The sequence below is a fragment of the Calonectris borealis genome, chromosome 2 (assembly GCF_964195595.1).
Source record: "Calonectris borealis chromosome 2, bCalBor7.hap1.2, whole genome shotgun sequence".
NCBI classification, from domain to species: Eukaryota; Metazoa; Chordata; class Aves; order Procellariiformes; family Procellariidae; genus Calonectris; species Calonectris borealis.
This window is the reverse complement of record NC_134313.1, coordinates 120235503-120259693: the sequence shown is the minus strand read 5'-3', so window position 1 is coordinate 120259693 and position 24191 is coordinate 120235503. Positions and strand designations below refer to the sequence as shown.

Sequence of the window (24191 nt, the reverse complement as noted above, 5' to 3'; positions counted from 1 at the left end):
TGTAGCAGATCATATTCTTTCTGTCCCTGCAACACACACCATACCCTTCCCCAGATTTCACAGCAGATCTGCCACATGAATAGGTTCAGCAGAGGCCTAGACCGCTTAGACTGTCCCATACTTCAGAGAATGGAGGATGAAAAGTAGGTCCCAGAGTCCCTCCAACTCTACTTAAAATTCTTGCTTTCATTTGGAAATAAAACTGGCCAGGGATGGGCAGCTCTGATGGCCCCCAAAATCACATAAGGTCATTTTGGAATCAGGCTGTTAGTGAAGTTTGGGGAGAGTGGAGGGAAGACAGAAAGCAAATCCATCATTGCCATAACACCTTAAAAGCCTGCTGACACTAAGAGATTAATATCACAACAATATTTTTGTACCAAAATAAAGAAGTTCAAACACAAGCACTGCATCACTGAACGCAAGGCAAGACAACAAACATATATGGCTCAGATTCACATTTTGGAATCAGATAAGTAGTATCATATTAATTGTTCAGTATTAAGGACTCAAACCCTTTCAACCAAGAGTTATTTAGGAAACCAAAATGCCTAAGCAGTGAGGTTTACTGAAGTTTCACAATCTGTTATTAGCTCTGCATTTTTCCAAGAATCTCATAGCACACTAAAAAAACCCAGTAACTTGGAAGTAGCATGAGGGTTTGGATTTTTTTTTTTTTAAAAGTGTTTTTTAATTTTTTTTTTTTTTTAAAGAACTGATTACCTTGTGACATCAAGTGCCTTCTGAACTTTTGCTTGTACAGACCCAAGCAAATCAGCACCCATTTTTTTCAACAGCTGTGTCAGCAGTACAAACAGCCAGTCCTGCAGATCTTCTTTATGGACCTGGATGAAGTCCACCAGTGTCTCCAAAAACATACTGAACACCTAAAAGGCAGAAGAAGATGGAAAGAGGGTAGGATGGGGCAAAAGAGGAAATGACACTGACATATGTTGAACTTACAAACAAAGAAGAAAGCAGTAAGGGAATCAGAGGCAGAGAAAGGCAGTGTTTTGCAGCCAAGCAGGGGCGAAGAAAAAAAAAACAGAAAAAAAGAAATCTGTCTTGCTTTTTCGTTGGATTTTGATACAAGAGTACATTGGAAATGTTAGCCGACTTCTGCAGAAGTTTGACAATTAGGTATTCCATGCAGTTTCGTCAAGAAAAGAAATGCTTACTGTGATGGCTGGCGCAACCTCAATTTTTTCAGTAAAATTTAATTTTTTTTACCTTTTCAAGCTTTATCATTAAGTTGATTTGACATATTCCTCGAAGACTACAAAAACACTTTCTCTCTAAAACCAAAAAAGCTGCTACAATTCTTTAGCAAAATATTCATTGTAAGTATCTGCATTACTAAATACTGCAAAATCATGAAAGCTGGCCAATTCCTTTACATAAAATGTTTGTGGAACAGAACAAAATTCTCCTGCTACTGCAGGTATCCAAACACAAAATTATTCACCAGAGTGAGGAAAAAAGCCACAATACATTTCAGATTGGCAGGTGTTTAAAACACAGAAGTATGTTCATCTTTTCAAAAACATGTTATCCATTGTGTTCTTCTCAACAAATAATGTTGAATACAATAAATACAAATAATGTTGAAAAGACTGCATTCAGTATAAAAACCAGACGTATATATCGTATTTATAGTAACCTCAGCACTTAGACCAGGAAGAAGGGCTCTTTGGAGGGAAGGGGTAAAGCCAGGCATGACAAATAGATAACTTTGTTTAAACAGCCTTTTTAGTATCTCACTAAATTTATGTTTTTTCAAGACTTACGGTGAAATCGGGATGTATACCCTCTATACCAGTGCGGCCCATGGGTTTCCCATTTCTCTGATAAGAAAAATGGGTGTTTGGGCTGAAAATGCTACCTTCACAACTGATACGCGCTCCAGCTCCAGCACATAGCTGGGTACAGAAGCAGAAGTATTGGTATGATGCAAAGAGGGTTGGAGAGATATTGCCTCCTGAGTATTTATGACATGGGTACAAGGTTGGAAATAGCTGCTGCAGAGGAAGGGCTGGAACCACACATCCTCCTGCGGCTGACCTGGCTTGTCATAAGGCCAAATTCTGCTGCTGTCTGTGAGAGCGGATGATCTGAAACTGTGATCATACCTCACATAGCTGCAGAAGCCAGCCTTTCTTCTACAGGGCTGACTGAGTATGGAGGAGTTGGTGCATGCTGCTGCATGCCTTCATCACTGAGGAAATTAGATCTCTTTTCATGTTGATAATCAAGCCAGGCTAAGCAAATTCACACCATAAAGTGAAAAAATCCATACAGGTATCTTTAGAAGAAGTGCCTCAAAATTTACATTAGAAATAAAAAATAAATTCAGATTCTTTCAGGATCTAATAAAGACCAGGGAGAATCTTTTAACAGACATTTTAAATACTGAAAAGCTGTGTTAGAAACAAAGCAATACAAATCCTACTCAACATAAAGCCCATCAGGATGAGCTATTTTAATTAACTTCCCTTTTGGGGCAAACTACATTGCAAATTGTTAAAAAAAAAAAAAAGATTGCTAACTCCTCTGCTATCTGTCTAGATTTGTATTCAAGTCTGAGGTTTAAAAATTTCCCTCCGAGTAGTGGGAAGAAATTTTTAATGGAAGTAAGGTCTTCTGTATTAGGCTGAGCTGAAACAATATACCACCTTGTGGATGCATAAGTAGTGGGCACAATTATAAGATCTAGGCAAAAACAAATCAAAAAGTACTTTCTGTATTGTAATATGAGTGTCTTTGGATTTCACAGTCCTAAAATAAGGGGAAAATATATTGAACTTAGGCAAACAACAACAAAAATTCTGGTGCTACAAAGATTACACTGGGGTCTTAAAATTGTATTTAAAACCCTTCAAATTAAACTGTAAAGTTCAGCAGAATTTAAAAACTGTACCTGTTTCTTCAAATTTGCAGACACTGACACAAACGTCTTTTTCATTAAAACGTGCAAGCTGAACAAACTGATTACAACCTCTTACTTGATAGAGTAATGTGGACTTCTTATGACACTTTAAACATGTAAAGTGGTTTAAACTGAAGTCATTATGAAGTGAATTATGAATCACTATGGCAAAAGTACTCTAAAGATCCAGTGCCAATGTCTTAGCCATTAAAAATACACATAACTGAGGACTCAATTTTGTTTTCAAGCTTTGTTTGATTTTAGGTTTACCACAGTGAATGTCTGGAGAAAACTCAAATAAGTTGAGTCATTTTGTTGTATTTTAAAAAAATACGAATCATATCATTTTGTCTTAGGCCAAAGCATGAAGAATTTAAGAAGGTTGTAAGAGCATTTAAGGTAAAGGATGAATTTGGAATGGAAAATGGAACTCAACCACCTATATGTTGCACAATGTATGTGAGTACTGCAATTTTTACAGTTTCCATTTTTATGATGTAAATTAAAATTCTGAAATCAAGCATCTAAGTTGAAGTTTTTAATAATTTGAGAGTGGAAAAAATAAACAGATATGAAAATAACTATAAGTGATCTACCTTTAAAGTAAATTATTTCAGATGTGCCAACCACCACAATATAAAGCAGGAATGCATAACCAAACAATGTCAGTTAATTAGTAGATAAAGCACATCTCGAAACTTTACCACACAGTTCACATAACTGTATATAGCATTTTATGATTGCAAAAGGCTTGACGCTGCATGAACTTTTTGGGGAAGAAAAATAGAGAAAAAGGGTTAATTGCACATTCATGCAAGTAAGGTTAGGCTTCCAACAAATATTGAACCAACTTACTCTCTAAAGAGAGTTCCAACACAGGGGACAGCATGCAAAACGAAACAAAAACAAAAACAAAACAAAACAAACAACAAAAAAGGGAAAAAGATAAAAACACACAAATTAGTGGCCATCAATACAAAATTCCTGTATGGAATATAAAACAAAATAAAACAAAAAAGGTATTTCAAAACTTTTATGATAAATTTAGAAATTTTATTGGGATACCCAATGTATTTTAAAAGTAAGCACTTGGCATGTCCTTCAAATCATTCTCCCATTTTCTCCTCCAAATGATATTATTACTCTCTTTTTCTAAGCAATTCCCTACATCCAGCTATCATGTTAAAGTAAACCTTTAAAAAAAAAAGTGATGACAGAATAATTCCTACAGACACTTGAAAAGAGTCTAAGGTGAGATTTGTGTAGCCATACGTATGTGATAAAAAATGCACAGCTCATGAACTCTTAAAACTTAAAAGGATCCTCCTGATAATATATTGATAACTATTAATAGTTTTACAACACCAAAAAGCAGGCAAGGTTTCAGCAACTGGAACAGGTGTACCACGTGCTATAACACAGGCCAAATTTTCGAAATCAAAACAACATTCTTTTATGTCAGAATGCCCAGTAAACAAAACAAAACAATGAACTAGAATAACTCAAAGTGACATTCCTAAAGGCTTAATGAAAAGATAAAACGCTCTTCTGATACATACAACTAAATTTTGGAACATTTTTATTATCCTTCCCTGGCTCCCCCACTACAAAAAAAATCTCCAGGGTAGTTCTGATATATGCATAGCTGCAATATTAATTAACACAAGAACAAGCAAGATTAAACCAAGCTGCTATTCACAATTTTGTCATTACTTCATTTAAAAACCAGTAATATTTCAACATTCAATTTTCTTTCCTCTCCTCTGACTTAACTGTTCTTTTTATGGAATATTTTCTTCAGTTTCTCTTTAACAGCTTGGCTTTAGTCTTTTCTTCTGGATTTCTGCAGTATGTGAGCAACTTTAATATCATGTGGCTGTGTGCAATGCAAGTTTCTTCCAAAATACATGGTGTCACAGATAGCAGCTAAGCCAATTTTTCCAGCAGGAAAAACAAGGAGGACAGATGAACACTAAGGTAACCTGTCAAGACTTCTCATCACTCTGAATTTAATTTTCCATTGCAGCAACAAGGAAGACTTAAAAATATGTTCACTGTATTGCATAATCAAAGTAGTTTTTCAGAATTCTCCTGGGAAAAGCCAATACTTCTGAAACAACTGATTTGCTCTGAATTTTTCTGGGTTATCATTTTATCAATTCTGAAATATGGACACAAAGTGGGACATGTTATACTCAACATAAAAGATAAGGTTTCTTCCAAATAAGCCTATAATTCAAACAAAATATGAAGTTTCATGTTTTTTACATGATACCACTATAACTTTATTCAGCTCTTTATTTACCTGCAGTCCTTTTGCTATGCGAAATTACTGCATATATGAAGCTGTGCTAGTAACCCACCTCCCACAAAAATTGTAAAAATACTATCAAGCGAAGTAACTCAGTTAAGATTTTAATGGTCTTAGAAGGATTATTCTTGTTACAACATCCATACTGCGTCTTTACCTAGGTAAAAGCAAATAAACATCACGTTTTCTTTTATACCGAAGTATAGTCTCCACCTTACTATTGAATACTAACAATGATGTGCAAATTACTCAACAGTCTCAACTGCCAGCCCTATCTATGAAATTCAAGGAAGACATCGTACGATAATACAAAATACCCTGGAAAATAAGTATGTACACATTTGGTATAGTTCATCAGACTCATCATGTATGATTTAGTCAGACGACTTTCTTTACGATTTAAATTACTGCACCAGAGCCTTTTGTTTCTAATTAAGAGAAAACCTTTACTCATGTTGAAGTGACCTCTGTAAACAACATGACTTCTTAAAAATACTTACAAATTTTGAGCACAAACTGTTGAACTATGTCAATACATTTTAGATTAAACTAACCTTTTCTTTATTTCAATTATCCTGCAAAAAAGGTGGAAAATTATCTTGTTCAAAAGTGCAAATTAAATGGATTGAAATCTGACACCATTAACTGCTTATAAAATACAGTTTGTGAAATTTTTACATGTGCAAATACCGCTGACGTATTTTACCACAACTGGCTTTCTATTAATATATGTTTTCAAACATTTACTGCAAGTAAGAAAAACCTAAACATACCTTACTGTGAGGATCAGCAAACATTCTTGTGAAGATTTCACACAACCTTTTCAACTCAACACGACTGTCAAAGTGACAACAATACATTAGTCAACTCCCATGCTAGTACTACCGGAACACTAATGCAGAGCAATCAGTGAAATCAACTGTAAATATTAAATCAAATAATCTAGTAAACGAAGTAGAAAAAAGCATTTTGTTTAAGACATGGATAAAAATGTAATGGATTTTGTCTAAAATGAGACTTTCAACCTAGAAATGTCTCTTTAAAGTAATTCATATATTAAACCATTCCCAACTATTTTAACAGAGCAGATAATGAAAAAGGTATTCTTAATAACCAGTAGCAAACAGTTTCTTCTGAATAAATACCCAATAAATAAAAATAATAAAAAAAATAAATTACAACATACATAAATAAAAATAAAGGCCTTCCTTCAATACTAGATGTAAGCACTTTAGGAATCTTTTCTATTGGCAGAATTACCTTGATCTTAAATTCAATTTCTTAAACTGAGCTTTTTAAACAGATCCTATACGCTAGTGGCCAGAAGTGACAACGGCTTCCTCATTCCTTCCCCCATCTTACTCTCACAGACACACACCCTGCTTTCCCTCTCCCCAACTTTCCATATTCTTTAGAACATTAGCCTCCTTTCCTACTTCCCTTGCCTCACTTCAACTCTGAAATAAAATGTTTTTCTGTTAACATGTCTTCTTACCTTAAAGTTCTCTGGTTCTTTAGTAAGTTTTGCAGACCTAGAAGGCCTTCTTTTCTCTCTGACCAGTTGGAGCTGGCACAGCGATTTAGGACTTCAGCCACATCTTCTGTCTGTCTCATATACGTTGGTATGCTTCCATTCCTAGAGCTATAGGACCTTTCTGAACAGGCACTTGATGCATCACTGTTGGCATCATCATCTGAGTACATCCCATAGGACTCGTATCTTCTTCGCACAGGCTTCTTCTATTGTACAGAAACACCCCACATTAGTACTGATTATCGAAGAGATAATATATATATCTCCATAATCAGTAGAAAGACCAACAGTTCAAGAAATCGGTGTGACCCCTACTCCCTGCAGTGACAAATGGCTCCAACTGTTCAACAGGTCAAACCGAGTTAATAAAAATAATTTGAAGTATGGCTTGCGTAGTATTCCAAATATAAAAGCACAGCAAATGCAGAGAAGACATACGTTTGATGAAATGCTCAACTTAAAGTTTACTTGTAAAAATCCATAAAATTGCATTATAGGGTGACATAAAGACTGTATTGAAAGTTAGTTATTTCACTTAACTTTATATATGTTATGGAATGTAAGAATCAGGTCTAAACCCACGTATTCTGTCATTTTAACTTACTTTGTATCAAGCATGTTAATAGCAAAATATTAAACTATTGAAGAAGGAAAATAGTTTCTATACCTTAGTCCGTATGTCTCCTAAGAGCTGTTAGCAGTAAATTATTGAAAAGAAACAGAAATTGAGAACAGGAAGGTAAGGCATAGCAGCATTGTGACTATTAAACTACCTGCCACTGGAAAACATATAGTCTCACTGTAAATTTTGTTCTCACCTCTCTGTATCTGATTAGCTTATCATGCATTGCCAAGAAGTAGTTTCCTAAGCTTCCATTTCCAGGGAAGTATTACGTATCATCTGCTGGTTGATCACAAAGACTTCTCTGTCAAAATCTTTGTGTCTTATGCAGTGATATTTGAGCATGAAGACTTAACACATGCAGTCAAATGCTATCTAGGTATGAAACCTTCATTTCCCATCAACTTCCCAACAACTCCCAAAACTCTTTGTTTAACTTCATTTCAATATCTCAATTTTGTCATTGCAACAATTCCTACAGCAGTCAATGTCCTACAAAAAAATTCATGACATAATGCAAAATCCCAAATCCCCTAAAAACAAAAACAAGCCAACAAAACACAACATGCCAAAGGCCAGAGGAAAAAAAACCTACAAGGAAAAACATACACCTCCGCAAAATAACTCTGCCATTCAAATTTTGGAGTTGAAGCTAGTAGCTAAAAATTCGGTTTCATTAAATACTCAAAGAAGCAGTAGTATAAGTGATTGTTTTTCCCTTAATTACCATTGCCATTTGCACAGGGTTCTCATTTTTAACTGCGGAATAACTTAAAGGATATTGCAATACAAACTAGTCAATACATCATGTAACAAGCAAGCTTACTGTCAATAGAACAAGCATACATACATGTGTAAGAGAATAAAGGGAGGGAAAAAATCAGAAAGATTTTTTGAAAACGGTCACCATAAGTAAAAAAAAATTTTTTTAAAGAAATAGAATCTGAAATGCCAATGCTAAAGTAAAAGGTATAAAAATATGTAAAGATCACCATATTGCTGCTTTTCATGCATCTTATATTCAAACCAGATCTTAGCCAGAAGACTGATACCCCTTTGGCTTTAGCAGTATTATAACTGGCCAAGTATTTTTCATACCATAAAAATAGTAATACAATCCACAATATTTTCGATTTTTATATTGTCAGGAGACATGTGTCAGGACTCTACATTCTACCTTTTAAAAACACTGTTCTGAAGAGCGGGCTTCAGTCTGTGATAAAACAAGAAGGGTGTTCATAATCAGATTTCCATTTAAATGGAGCTATTTGTACTGGACAACCTGTACATTTAGAGCATGGCAAGCAACCAGGCATGCAAATACTATGAAAATAAAATATTGCTGTTCTTGATCCTTCTTTGCAATGACAGATTCTAGCTAAAATATACAAACTAATTTTCCTCTAACATTTCTAGAAGCATTGTGCTATTTTGGATTCAGGTAATACAAACCAGTTTCTATGAACAAACTTTATTACTTCAACAAAGCATGACACATTCAAGCCTCAAGAGCAGTCACTGGAAGCATGAGTTTCTCCTCAATCTATATTCTTACTACATACTTTGCCCAGGTAAATTTGAATAAGCTATGAAGCTGCTAAAAGTACTAAAGATACTCTTCAAGTAACACCAGTTTGGATAAATCTATAGCACAGGCTTTCAAATTATAGCCAGAAACTTTTCATGTTTCACAGACTGTTTTTCTGTTGTTCCCTATTCGAAAATCCAGATTGACTTCCAGTTTACTAACGTTCCAGTTTACTAACTAGCGTTCCCCATCAACACTGAAAACTTTTTTCAGGTTTACAACATCAGAAAGGGGAAAAACCACTCAATCTCACCATGACCTCTTAGGCAAGATTTCACAGATATCCTGATCTCTATGCCAGTGAAGGCACACGAATTTTAAACTAATGTGCGAAGAAGACAGTATTAACCAAGAAATCAATAAATTGCCAGACTAAGACCATGACAGAGTTCTTCAGAATTCTTCCTTTGAAATTTTGTTTTTCTCTCTATCCAGTCATATCTAGCTATAACTAAATTTTTTAGAGTCTAATTCGTAGTTTTTTATTAATGTTCCAAATAATCTTTTTGTTAAAACAAAGCAATAACAAATTCCTTAAAGCATTCTGATAACTAGATAACAGGTACTTACAAATATTTAATGATATGCAAATAGTATACAATACCTGATAAAAATGTATCTGACTCATAGCATCAGTATTTTAAATTAACCGAAGATTTCAGCTTGCTGATTTAAATGTCAGGATAGCAAAATATACAATGAGTTCAGTTTGGCTAACTAGGGCAGGGAGATAGAGGAGCCAAACCCACCCTTTTAAAGAACAATAAAGGTTAAAAAAGAGAATGGCATAACCAGTTTTAAATTAAGAGTAACATTTTGAAAACAAAAGAAAACAAAAACTAAATTTATGAAATGCTGCCCTGCCAAGCCATCAGTTCATCTCTTCAGCATCAATCTCACATGTTGTCAGAGAGAACAACTTTAAATGGAATCCAGGCTTATGATAAGGAGAGTGCTTTAGCTGTTGTCATTCTCAGCTCTGACAAGCCTTCAACCTATCCGGAAGTTTGCCTGGCTGTTGTGGGAAACTGCTAGTTAGTGATACCTGCTCAAGTGGCTTCTTGGGCCACTCCAACAGTCCAAGACTATTTCCTGTCTGTCATGGAAAAAAGTACATTTCTCAAAAGCTAAGACTTCTGTAGGGAACAAAAATTCCAATACTTTGCAGCTCTAGCAATTCAGTTTCTCTTTTTTCTCCACCTAGAAGCCAGTAAAATAATGAATGACAAGTTCTTTTGCATACTTTAATGTATAGGTACTAAACGTTTTAAGAGTCTGTGTCCTACACAAGATAAGTGAGAGATTCTTACCAAAGCATCTGCTACTGCCTCTTCCACGTCAGAACCTGTGTTCAGAACTCGCATAGCGCTAACTGATGACGACAATCTACTCGACTGACTAATTCCAAAGCCGGTACCTGTTATAACAACAACAAAAATGAATATAAAGAATTCAGTCAGAATAGGAACGTGGGACATTAATACCACACTTACTTAAGAAAAACCCAAGCAGAAGAAAAGCATTTGCTTAACATTTCTAATAAATTATGTAGTGGCTAAAATACTATTTTCATTCTGAAGTCTTTAGTGGTACAGCAAAAAGTAAGAACTGAAGTAAAAAAACGGAGTCATATATAAACATTCTATTCCAATACCACAGGGAAAAAAGCCCCCACCAAACAATGGTTTTAACTGAAGAACCTTTCCTTTTTTTTTTTAAATGAATGTCTTCTTCATTTTGGGTTTTTGTTTTCATTTAAAAAGAAAGCAAATACAATAGGGAGACTATTGAGAGTGCTGATTAGAAAACTACATGCATAAAGAATGTTCTACAAATACTGAAAAATGGAAAACTAAAAAAAGTTCTTTTGCAAGTAAAAATAAAATGATTGTTGTTAAGGAAGAAAAGGATTAACATTGGAGGGTGGGGGTGAAGACAAAATCTAGCAACGTAAGCACATCTATCTGGACTATTAAAACCACAAAATTCAAATTAATATAAATAATGCTTTTTAAAACTGAACTATGAGAATAACCAAGTGGGTGGGGAAAAAAAAAAATCCAGGATGACTGCACAGATGACAGCAAAGTGTACTCATCCTTCACCTGTAGCCCCATAAACATCAGGAGCGTAGAGGGCACCAGTGGATCTGGAGTGATGTCTGGAAGCTGCAATAATAGGATCATATAAACCCTATCTATTACCACGGAATCAAAGTGCTGCAATAGTTGCTCAGATGAACAAGAGAATACTTATCAAAAAGATTCAGCTTTAGCACAAGAAACTGAGTATTACAGAGAAGGAAAAAGCTTCAGAGAAGTTCATTGATTATATAGAATATGATTACATAGAATTATATAGGTTTATGTACACTGGACATCTCATGCATAATTTTTTTTTAATTTAAAAGATTAAGAGCAGATTAAAAGCAAGTATGTTTAAGTTCCAAGAAGAAAAAATGCATAGACACACATGCATGCACACACACACACATAGAATCCTCAGAAATATCTAAAAAGTTCCACTGATACTGGTCTTCCATTGTAGAGTTAACTCAGTTCTACGCACTGAAGTCAGAGCCAGAGCTCACGTACCAAACATTATCTGCAAAAAGTGACTCCTGCACAAACTTTCTGTGTTAGCAGCTGACAATTCATATAAATGTGAGTTCTTGCCTATGTGCGGGTAAGTCAACCTCAGTTAAAACTCACCACTACTTAGATGAAAGTTAAAATTATTCAATTTTAATTAGAAGTTTAAAATAATTTAATGCAATTAATAGTTCACAATTGTATTGTTTTCTTTAAATAAATAAAATGTGAAATTGAAACATTTATGTTAGTTACTACAGGTCATTAAGATTCCTTAAAATTATGGAAAGTGGAAACCAAAGATCCTAAAGGACTTTTGAATAAAACTGAGTACCCTCCTCCTGGCACTTGTATAAAACTAGTCTTTTAGAGATTCTAAAGAAGATAACTCACCATTGCTAATATTTTCTCTTTCTTAAACCAAGTAATTTTAAATTCAGTGTGTTTTTAAACAATTCATCTTCTTTCTTAAGTTAGAATTTTACAGCCACGTAAATAAAACTGCTTCTGACAATTTTAACTTGAATTCAGATGTCCACCCACAGTGACATAAACCCCAGATATAATCTTTAATGATTTAATAAATAACTGTAAATGCAAATATTTTACACCTTTTGGATACATAAAGTAGTATAAATAGAAACCAGGAATCAAATGAATCATCCTTTACTCTGATTAACATAGACAATTTAAGAGTCTGATTTGAATCAAATACTCTGACATGGACCAAATCACATTTGGGGAAGCACACCTCTTTTAACCTAAGTGAACTCCAAAATGATCCTAAGTCCTGTAAAGGTCCCAGAAATAACATTGTGTTTTTTCCATGTAAAGTTCTCTACTCCTTACATAAGGCACAGCAATGTATTTTATTTCAAATTAAACCTGCATGAAGCTGTTTAGCTAGGGAATTTTATTTTGCAAATAATGCTTTGTGGAATACTTGGTTCTTTAGAAAGAATGTCTCAGCATGGAAAAGGAGACAGGACAGAGGATGTCAAAATATAGGCTTCAAGAGCTTTAAATATAATCAATAACAGGATAAACCTTTCTATTGCTTTCCATCAACAAGCCCTGAAAATTAAACGTACAATTAAAAATTCAAACTTTAGGCATATAATTCAAGACGATCCTGCCCCAACATTTGAAATATGCTGGACAAGTTTTTAAGACAGTGAAAGGAAGCACTATATTGGATCAAACATACCTCACTCCAAAGTATATTTTCAAGAATATTCTTCGCACCCCTCAAATTGCAGAAATTGTGCAAGTATTTACTTTTGTTGTTTCATTTTTTAAAAAATGAATCAAAGTAAGACTTAAATGGACTCAATATAACATAATTTCTTAGCTACAATATGGAAATTATACTAGTCTGATATTTAATATTAATTATATGTAACAGAAAAATAGGCACTTCCATATAAATTACAAATCACTTGCTTCTCAGAGTGGCTCTTATCTCCCAGTTTATAATCTTATACTGAGTTGAGAGATTACAGAAACACTTCATACCAATGTATACAGAGAAGCAATTACGTAGCATTTGGGTCATTTTATGCCCCACAGGGCTTAGCATTTGTAAGCAAAAATTCCTGTGCTGAGAATCAGACGCAGTACAAATTACATTCCCCCCTCCAATTCCATGTAAAACTGTCTCTAGTTACAAACACAGAGTTGAATTTGCCTTATTTCATCTTCCACTTGTACCCCTTGAAAAACATTAAATTTAATATTTATGATAGAAGTTAATAGCACCCCATGAGACAAAACTGGTCCAACAAAACACTGAATGACATTCGAAATCATTCAATTAAGAAGTCATACTAGAAGGAATCCTAGCAATCCTCATTTATTCCAGGTATAGCTGCCTTTTTTTTTTTTTTAACAACACTGGATTCCTATACATGCTGCTTTGCATTCTCTGTGCCATCAGACAATTCACACTAGATTCCTATATACATGCTACTTTGCATTCTCTGTGCTATCAGACAATTCAACCTATCGTATCTGTACAGATACTTGTTTTGATATCTGACTGTAAAAAATTAAACTCCATCAATAAAAATAAAACCTCAAGTAGCATCCATCCCAATGACCCATCTTATGGTATTAGTTTAATACAGATTTCTTAAGATAACAAGCATTTGATCAAACATAAAATGTAAATCAGATCTCGCATGCATGCAATTGAAGTCAAGCTGTAAGGTAACAAAAGAAGTGCAAAAATATCTGTAAAATACCCTCATTTTTAAAAGAAAAGATGACACGTGTACTAAACACAGTCTGCCAGCTGTATTTTGGTAAAAGGTATTAGTTTACTAATAGATCCTGTATAATGTCTACTTTTAATCTAATTTCCCAATTAAATAGCATCTGGGCAAATTACCATTAGTTACCGAAACAGCTTTCATTCAATTAATCTGTACTTTTCCCATAAAACCATGGCAGACAGGGAGCATATTGTCTAAACAGACCATAATAGACTTTCAATGCTAATTAGGAGTACAGTCAGGGATACATACTGAAGACTAACTCAGACAAAGATAACACCAAAAAAGATCTGTTTCAGATACAATCTTACAGAGACAGTTTTGCATTACCAAACAATAAAAAAAAAAAACCCCAACATGTAAAAAGACTTTATAAAAATTTACTACCAACTTCGTAATAACCTTGATGAGGATACACGGAGATGAGAAGCTTCCCTAGTCCTTAACCAACAACATGTTAAAATAATTATAGGTTAATGTTCCTATGGCTTATTGACGTTTCAGAAATGGACAACAGCTTGACAATCTTGCAAAATCTTTTAAGTGTCAGGCCAATAAGATTAAATACTAAGTGAAAACAAAACTTCTACTTATAGCAGCTCTAGGAACGAGGATTGAACATGGCTATGCACATGTGAATGTTTTCAACTCCTCTCTTCTTCCCTACGTAACAACAGATGCTACTTTAACTACTTATCACTTGTTCTACACAGATTAAAAGTAAACTTTTAACTTCCTTTTTACAAAGAACTGTACTTTGGTTCATCTACTTGGATAAAGACTTAGGTACTTGCCCTGTTCATTTTTAGAAAACAGAAAGCAGCCTCAGAATACAGTTCTGCTTCAGTAGATTGGTCCCTTATCTGCACCATCATATTTAGTTGCTTTAAGAGGAAAAAGTTAAAATTTTTATTATTTTTTCACATAATACAGCAATGACAGTATAGCTAAGGAGACATAAAATGAAGCATGTTTTCTTCTTATACACCAAAATGATTCATTGACTAGGAAGCAATTTTGAATACTAGCAGACCCTAGCTGTTGATGCAGGGAAAGGCAGAGGGTGACAGCCACACTGTGTTCTTTGCTCTAGCTGGTCAGTGGGAAATGGATTATCTAACTGCACCCAAGCAATAAGTGCTGTAATAAAAAAAGAAACACGTGATTTCAAACAACTTTCAAAAAGCAGAATTGCTCTTTCAAAAAATGTCTCTAGGCACTGCGTATCACACACCTTTCCAGACTTGGTATTTAAGATAATACTGACACTAGGTAAAGCATTTATTTTTCAAGTGTGCAACCCATTCACACATTGGTCAATTCTCCATTGAAGTAAGTGGTGAGTGAGCCAAAGGAAGGGAAAACAATGGTGGCCGGCTACAAGCTAAATGAAGGAGGCACGGATTCGTTAGGTGCAAATAACGAAGGGCAAAGACAGCCATGCACAACAAGGGGCTCTGAGTACTTACCAAGGGGTGGAAAAGAGCGGACAGGGCTTGTGTCCCTGCTACTTTCACGGCTGGCCTCCCGACTGCACCCCTGACTCACACTAGGCCGAGGAATGCGGCTGCCTCGTGCTAGTATGATTCAGGGTACAGACAAACAGCAGCACAGAAGGGAGAAGACATAAGAAAAGTTGCAGTTTTAATGCAATTCTGTTTTGCAGTAAGATCAAAAACGTATTTCTAAGAAAAGACACTGACTATTATGTTGTATTCTAAGTCATAACTGTTTCCACACACTTTCTTGGTTGTGCTGGATTATACTAAGTGTAGCCAGCTCAATGAAATTATTTCTTTGCACAGCTAATCCAAAAATGGGGATTTACCAACTCTTTACAGAATGGTTGAAAAACCTCTTGAAAAGGACGGAGAGGAAACAAGCAGCAAAAAATATGAACAGAGTATTGATTCAGAATTTGTGCTCAAGATCAAGTTAATCAACAGTAACGCAAATGAAAAAACCCACAGCTTTCTGAAGAAGGAAAATACAAAGTTAATACAGCTAAGGTAAAAATCGAAGTACAAAACAAAGAACGGCAGCAATGCCATTAAAATCAACTGTTTTTCAATAATATTGTTTGCAATAAAGTGTAATCAGGTTATACTGTGAGGTTTAAGTAGTATGACATTTATTTTTGTATCATAGAAGTATACACATGCACACATACGCAGAAGACAGAAAAATAATGAAGAAAATAATCTTTTCAAAATGGTATCACGCTTTCATTCAACGGATGTGGGTATTTTGGGGATGGGGATAAGTAGTGAAGAAAAGTGAAAGAGAAGGAAGAAAGGGAGGTGAGGAAAAGAACAACCACTGCATTCTGACAGAAAAAAAATTGACGTTTCAGCTTAAATTTAAAACCGTCTCGTTTATCAAAGACTAGCTTCAGAAAACAGGCACATTTTAGATTTTTATCGGTATGTATTCTAATTTTATCATCCACCTGTAACTAAATGCAAGCTGTAGATATCCAGCACTTAAAGTAAGAAGGGCTATAAAGAAACTAAAAGTTATTCAGTGATTCTTACCTACTGACAATCTAGAAGGACTAGCTTCTCTACTGCATCCCTGACTTCGTGGGATTTTGCTTCGTTTTTGTGCAGTTGCAGGATTCACTAACACTCTCTGAACTCCTGTGTTCATAGTGGAAAGTGTGGTTGTTGTCAAAACTCTTCCAGGAGACCCAGATCTACTGCCAGCTGAAGGCAAGATGAACAAATATAAGCAACAGCATAGAAGATAAGCAACCATAGGTTAAAAAAAAAAAAAAATGCTTCAAGTTAGTAGGACTGTGGTGGTAGACTGAAATGGTCTGGAAAAACTTAGAAGGTAAAAACGTGAAATAGAAAACCCTGGTCCAAGTTCCTATAGCACTACATACAAGGTAGATAAAATTATCAATGCAAGGAAGCACTTGGCATGGTATTTAGCACTAGATACGCTCAAGAAACCGTAAGTAATATTTCTAGTCTTCATCAACAGTTCCAACGTCCCTAACATGAACATTTTTTTCTGTGTTCATTTTTTAAGCTACATGGTCTCACTAATCACATTTTCTATTAAAGAAGAAAAAAAAGAAAAGAACGCCAGAAAGCTAAAGGGAGCAACTTTAAACTAGTGATTTCATAATTCTCCCAGCTCTTCCAATGCAACCAATGTTATAATAAAATAACATGATTTTCCTAACATTTAAATTCTTCTCCCTTGCTTTTAAAAGCATGGGGTCTTGAAGCACTACTCTCTGAGAAGTTAAATAAAATGTCACTGAAGACAATTAAAATATTCATGTTCATTTCTGTGGAGGTTACCCCACAAATTTGAATAAAATCTTCAATTAGTTTTAAGCAAGCTAAAAAATTGATCAAGACTTATTTAAGCATCCTTTATTTTTATTAATCAAAACTGTACATTACAAAGTGCTACAACTGTTCATTTCAACACACTGTACCCACTACCAGAAACTGGTCACTGATCCCTAATTTTGATATTTCAGTTACAGAAAATTTAAGTTCTAAGCCCTAACGTAGAATCCATTCTTCTCTAGTTATAACCAATTTATACCACCACTAGATATAAATATATTGTTTCCAGCTGCAAAATTCAAGAAGTCTGAACAAATAAAACGCAAAACGTAATTTTAACCAAAGGTTAATTACATACAGATACAAACCTTTCACTAATCTTTTAAAAATAATCAGGTAACTGTATGACCACAGCTATGCTATCAGATCTATGGACTTAACATGCAACATCTCAAGTGAGTTTCATGGGTTACTTCTTATGAGGCACATTTAAAAAAAGATACAGTTGATTAAAGCTTGACCACATGGGAAAAGAAACAAAAACCCAAACAAAATAAAACATATGCTGGGTGGAAGGGAGAAAACTAAAACAATGTACCATGCATATACTTTCAGATTCATTGTTTGAATTCAAACTTGAAATGATTTTTTAGCAAAATCCCTTTTCCAAACTATGGAACTATTCAGCAGAAATGATAAATAAAATATTACACAGCCTGGGAAAAACAAGCATAACTTCTATAGCGAAAGAAGAATAGGCAAATCTATAAAATCGCTATGGTCTGCAAAAATTAAAGGTTTGACAGTTTCTTCGTATCAGGGCATTTCAACTCAGACCTGATATTACTATGCCTTCTTCCTAGCCTCCAATATTTTATATTTCTTTAAAACAATGAAAGCATTGTAGAAGTTTTCACTGTGCTGGAGACTTTTAGAAGATTTTTCTTAAATAGGTCAGAAACCTGAAAAACTTACTCTTCTCAGAATATACAGAAGAAATGCAACCTCTCATTCTAATACTTTATTTATCTTTCTATTGTCTGACCTGCAAAATGTACTACTATAGCGTAAATAAACCAAATTAAGCTTAATATCCTGAAAACATTATGCTAATAACAGTATTGGCATACTGTTATCAGTACTACCACCAGTAGTAGATCTAAGCGAACTGAATGATGAAAGAAGGACTACTAAAACAGTATTCCAAAATGACAAAAACCACCCATCTCTACTGCCTCCTAAATAAGGATTACATCCAATTAGGTAAGTGCAGCTTATGGAAAAAAGCAAACCAGAATTTCTGCTGAATAGGGTCCTTAAATGAGATATGTCAAACAGGTGATCAAACAATGATGTATACACAAATTCTGTAGACTCTTACCACCAATGGGGTTAGCAGACTGTGATCCTGAACAAGTGTAAAGGCAGGATTAGGGTAGGGGTTTATAATCCATGAAGAGGGAGGGAGCAGAGCAGATTAAAAAATGGATGGCAAATGGAAATAAGAAAGCTTTAGTCATTTCACACAGGAAAAAAAGCCACAAGGGGGTTATGCTAAAGCAGTGCTTTTAAGTAGCTTCCACAGTTGAAGAACTAAACTCAGATGCTATATGTACAAAGCAGATGAAGCAAAAGCTGCACAAGCAAACTGCAATTCTTCAGCTTTCTAATCAACAACCAGATAATACTGAAGAATTAAATTTCAATTAAACATGAAACTGTAGCCTTCATATTACTTTAAAAGAATATTACATTGCCAAAAAGATTCAAGTTCAACAGCTGAACAAAAATTACACACAAGGCCAAAACTTTTTTTTTTTGAGACAGACAGTAAAGGAACTGAGCTGCAGGTGCGGTGGATGAAAAAAAAAACTCACAATGGCACAACTGAAAAGACTTGCATAGAATTTCAGGTTTTCGTGTTTAAAATTAATCTGAAGTATAAAAGTAAGAATTTGTTTCCATTCAGAATTTTTTTTTTCTCTGAATGAAGATTGTAATGTAATTTTAGCACACTTTGCTGAATTACCTAACAACCAAACAGGAAGGAAGAGGAAAAAAATGGAACAATTTTTTTCCATAGATAAGAATAAAATAATGAGCTATAGATTGTATATGCATTTATTTTATGTTACAAATTAAAAATAGAAGAGGAAGAGTAAAGGGCTTCTAAAACCCTAAAAAAGTACCTTTTGTAAAAGCATTCAGATTTGCAAGTCTTTCATAAAATGATCTTTGAACAAAAGTGCTAAATAGTTGTAACCCTAAATTTACAAAAGCATCTGTGTTACAATGGTTTTTAAAAAACAAAAGCTTAAATCTAACATGAAGCAATTTTCCCAGTATAAGCTAGGGAACTAAAACAATTCCCTGTACGGAAACATCAAGCATCTCGCTCCCCACAATGCTGTGAAAATTTTCAGTCACGTAAAGAAGCGTCACCCAAATAGCTGGCATACAGTGCCTGACAATTCTCCTTTGCCTGTTCATTTGTATTTGCCCCGTTTATCTTCCTTAAAACATCTCAGAATTCTTGTTCTCCCCCACTGACAGGTTATAATGAGCTATCTGAAGCCATCTGTTCTGAACAGAAGTAGTAATAAAAGGCTGTAAAGATGCATTCATGCATTTAATTTTCACACATCATCACATGTAGACAAATCTAGTTATTTCAGTATCAATTCAACTTAGCTCTTTAGACATTAATACTGTGCAAAAATGAATTCTCTTGGAAAAAAACTGTCATTATTAGTAAAAAGAAACTGAACAAGCTTCAGTTTGTTTCCCTGAACATACAGCCAGTTTAATTGATATGACAATGATAATCACAAAAGTCTTATATTGCTACCTAAATTTAACCCCTCCCCCAAACAGCTTATCAAACACCTTAACTTTTTAAGAATTTACCAAATCTATTCAAAGTACAAAGGTATTTTCAAAAAGCTTACTTCAGAACTTTCCTAATTCTAATGAAAAGAGTGTTACAGATACTGCTTACAGCTTTTCATAAAGGGAAAAAGTGATTTGACGGGACTGTTACCTCCCTACCCACTTAAATCATTAATTCGAATATTCTTTGCTTATGATATAGTGTAGTCATCTTAACACTGAAAACGTAAAACAAGTTTTGCACAACCTTTGTTACAGCCAGTAACTAGACTTTATTTTCAAGCTCTCATCCCTCAAACACTTGTGGGATTAGAGCACTGTCAAAGCAAAAAATGAATTAAAAGAATTTCTGTTATTGGATTTTATTTATTATTTTATATTTATCTGTTCAGATTTTTTGAAAGTTTTATTTCACAAAACCTGCAAGCATTGGATCAGGTGTGATCCAACTGTATTTGTTGGAAAATTAACTAATGCAAAACTGAATGGGAAGTACTCTAATAGGAAAAAAACAAAACAAAACAAAACTCTTTTACCTCTTTTTAAACCTTTAAAGTCATTCTATTTATGATAAAGGCAGTCATTGCTATGAAGATAAATGTTTCTGCCATTAAACACAGAATTTGGGGTTTTTATTAAAACAAAGTGGCTATGGTTACTGATAGCAAAATAATTGTACTGGAAAATTCAAAACCTGTATTATAATTTACTGGGTTTATAACATTAGACCTGACAAACTATAGGGCTGGTTAGTTTATTTTAATTTTATTGTTAATTTGTTTTCCTTTCATTATTTTCATTGCATTTCACTTAATTAGACAAATATGAGAATCTGAAAACACTACAGAGCTTAGTCAGAAAATGTCTGTTGGAGACATCAGATGTGTCAACAAATTGCTGTACGTCAGCCAGTGCCAAAGAACGTGAGGTAATCAGGTCTTTGTAATTAATGACAGAGTGCTCAGCTAGAACAGAAATTTTGCATTTGCTTTAGTTTCTAAACACACATAGAAAATTACTGTGGATTAGCTGACATACAGTAAATTGCTTGTTTTAACTGTTTGATTCAATATAAACTAAGTAACTGATTATAATGTTAGGGTTTAGTATTTTTACTCCAAAGAAGAGTTAAGTAAAGGTAACAGCTGTAATATCAAAAAAAAGGAGTATATATGCAAGAGCTAGACTAGTGCCTAATTTAAAATGAAAATAGATATTTCTGGGTGAAAAATAAGACTTTTTGAAAAATGAAAAATCAGGTTTTGCAGGTAACACTGAGGACACCATTCAGCCTACCCATTCTTCTGTATTGCTCATCCATGCGTCATATGTAACTGACAGAAGTTTGCTGGTGTTTCATGTTGAGGAGGTCAGAAAATGGGGGGGGAAAAGAATGTTGAGAAGTTATAATTGAAGACAGAATTTAAGGGTAGATTTCATATCCTCTTATATTATATAATTTAATTGGCAAACTAAGACCTAACCTACTATTTTATCCAGAGAAAAACAACATGAATTAGAAAAGCATGCAAATACCACTGACCCAAAACACTGAAAAAAATACCTTCATTTTTGTCTGGCGATGATGAACCTAAGGCACAGAACAACAACTCAGTATGTAGCTTGTTTTTAAAAATTAACTTTGACTGTAGCCATTGGTCAATGAATATATGCTTAAGCATTTGGCCTCTTTATCAGGTATAACTGACAAACAGAAAATACATACGCTGAGACTGTGACACCACTTTGGTTCTACTCCGTCCTCTGGAATCTGTTTTAGAATTTCCAATACCAACAGAAGGCGTTGAAAGCTTTGTTCGTACACGACCTATAAAAGAAAAACAGCATTAAATCAGTTTTTCACAGTAATGTAGAAAGCAGAGCATCAGTAGCATATACTAATATTTGCTTAAGTTTCTGTAGATAAAAAAGAAGCATAACGTAACTCAATTGGTGAAAATTCGCTTGGGATAATTAGTAGAAATTTGAACACCTTGAAGGACTTAATAGTTAAGGAATCAAAATACTTCTCCTCTGATGCTACATGTTTCAGTAAACAATTTATACATTATCATTTAAACACCCTGAACTAGCTAGCTAGTTCTTGCTTCCTACATAAATAGGTTGATTATATTAAAAAAAGGGAAGTTTATTAAATATAATAGGTAATGCATAAGCTAATGTTGCTGTATCAGGTACAGTCTTTCCATGATTACTTGTAGTTGTAATTCTACTTTTGCTGTAGTAAAACTACAAAAATTATGTTGACTATTTTTTGAATAGGGTTCTGAGGTTTCTTCCCAACTTCATTCCTCTTTTTAGAAATCTAAATACTAGATTTTCTGTTACTGAAGATTCTACCGTTTTCCTGGCCACAGTCATATAGACTTCTACAGGATTTCCCAAGCCTTTTACAGCATTTTGCAAAGACTAAGTACACTTAAGTACTTCTCAGTGACAACATGATATAAGGAAATACTACTCTCCTCAACACATAGAAGAACTGAGGAAAAGACAGATTAAACCACATATCTACCACTAAAACAATAGATTCACTTCTCTCTAGAATGCCAAACCATCTTGGTTTTGGGTTAAACCCTTCTGCATTATTAGCCATGTTCCTCATAACATCCAGAGTATACGATGAAATTACAAAAGAAAGGAAGACCCCAGTTGGATGAATTATAGGTAACTGAAAGATTATTCATAAAAGAAAATAGTAGTTGTGTACTACATTTCCTAAGCCAACCTCTCAAACAACAGAAAAATGAAAAAAAAAAAAAACCAAAACCATGCTAACCATAATTCTTATAAGTTGCAGGAACAAAACCCCAAAAGCTTGTATAGGGTAGATCTAGCTCAACAAGTAATCCACTTTTAAAAACAGCATAATTAAAATATTTTCTAGACATGTAGAGTCAATATTTGACCCAGAAGAATTAGGTACACAGACTGTTATTTAGTTCTAGCCTCTTTAGGCTTTCCACAGCAGAGTTTGGAGACCAACCAAGTTAATATTATTCATCCAAGTAGAGAGAATAGCCATAGATGAGAGTCTATAAGAAGAGAATCAGGACAAAGGAGGTTATTCACTAAACTATTAGAAAACAATACGCTAGCAAGAACGGTTAGATTAACTAGTCCAAACTCTACTAGTTATCCCCGTGCAATGGCAATGTTTTCCCACTGAGTGCTGTGAGACTGCAAGGCATGTAACTGCTTTCAGAATTTGGCCCAAAAACTTAGGAATACAGAGTGCCACTATTTTGATACTATGTTAAATTATCACTTGGAACCTGGTTCAATTTCATCAGAGTAAAAAACCAGTTTGTATTTGTGAGGCAAATGAACTGTTAACTCACTTGGAGACTCTACATCCATTCCCTAATGACAAGTTTAAATGCTAATAGCATATTGAAAATGAATTCCCAAGTTGCACAGAGATGAGTAATAGTAGCACCTGCTTCCCAGAGCATGAACACATTTGATGAAATACTGTGACAAGATTCGCTTTAAAAAACAAATGCAAAATTATAAAGCTCCTATATTTTCACACTAAAAATGTTAAGCAATGACACTTCTACTGCAGATGAATACTTGAGAATTAAAATAAAAGCAAAAGAATTTAAAAAATACTACATGACAACCAAGTATTAGATGCATAAGCTACCTGGAGTTATGAACCTCCACAAAGCCCCAGAAAGACCACAGTCCACTTTTAAAGCTTAATTTGTATCAATGAAAATATGAAGCTGAAAATATTAGCTATTCTAACAAAATATTTTCTTACCATCTTCAGAAGCTGTTCCTAAACAGAAAAAATAATAAAATACATGATATTCCAAACAATACTGTGTCTCTCCAATTCCTTTTTGAGATTAATCTTATGAATGAATCTTGATAAATTTTATCAAGTCAAGAGGTCTAAAGCTTTTGTGTTGCAACTCCATTATTGAACTGAAGCAAAATTATCAAGAAACATCCATACTATACTTAGTGATTTACAAGAACACGACATATAGCAGTGCCTTCCAAATTTGTTACAAAACCACCAAAAAAAAATCCAATAGAAAAAAAGTAAATCTATGAGATAAGTCAACAAAATGACATGTACAGATCAAAACAGACATTAAAAATATTTTAGTGCAA

The 24191-nt window shown here is 34.2% G+C and overlaps 1 protein-coding gene across 25 annotated transcripts in view; it reads right to left on the bottom strand.

Annotated features, from left to right (window-relative positions):
- CLASP2 (cytoplasmic linker associated protein 2) overlaps positions 1-24191 on the bottom strand; it is a 153004-nt gene that overhangs the window by 25390 nt on the left and 103423 nt on the right. For 12 of the 25 annotated variants that reach the window (XR_012672581.1, XM_075143120.1, XM_075143125.1 and 9 more), the window contains 9 exons: positions 23833-23850; positions 21769-21870; positions 16380-16550; positions 15315-15422; positions 11087-11149; positions 10292-10398; positions 6733-6977; positions 6011-6074; positions 724-887 (listed from right to left, as the gene is read on the bottom strand). Coding sequence is in view for 24 of the 25 variants with exons in the window: in XM_075143120.1 (XP_074999221.1) it covers positions 724-887; positions 6011-6074; positions 6733-6977; positions 10292-10398; positions 11087-11149; positions 15315-15422; positions 16380-16550; positions 21769-21870; positions 23833-23850 (1042 nt within the window). In the remaining variant the exon portion in view is untranslated. The remainder of the gene's footprint in view (positions 1-723; positions 888-6010; positions 6075-6732; positions 6978-10291; positions 10399-11086; positions 11150-15314; positions 15423-16379; positions 16551-21768; positions 21871-23832; positions 23851-24191) is intronic. The other 13 variants (XM_075143122.1, XM_075143123.1, XM_075143124.1 and 10 more) reach the window with 5 other exon arrangements.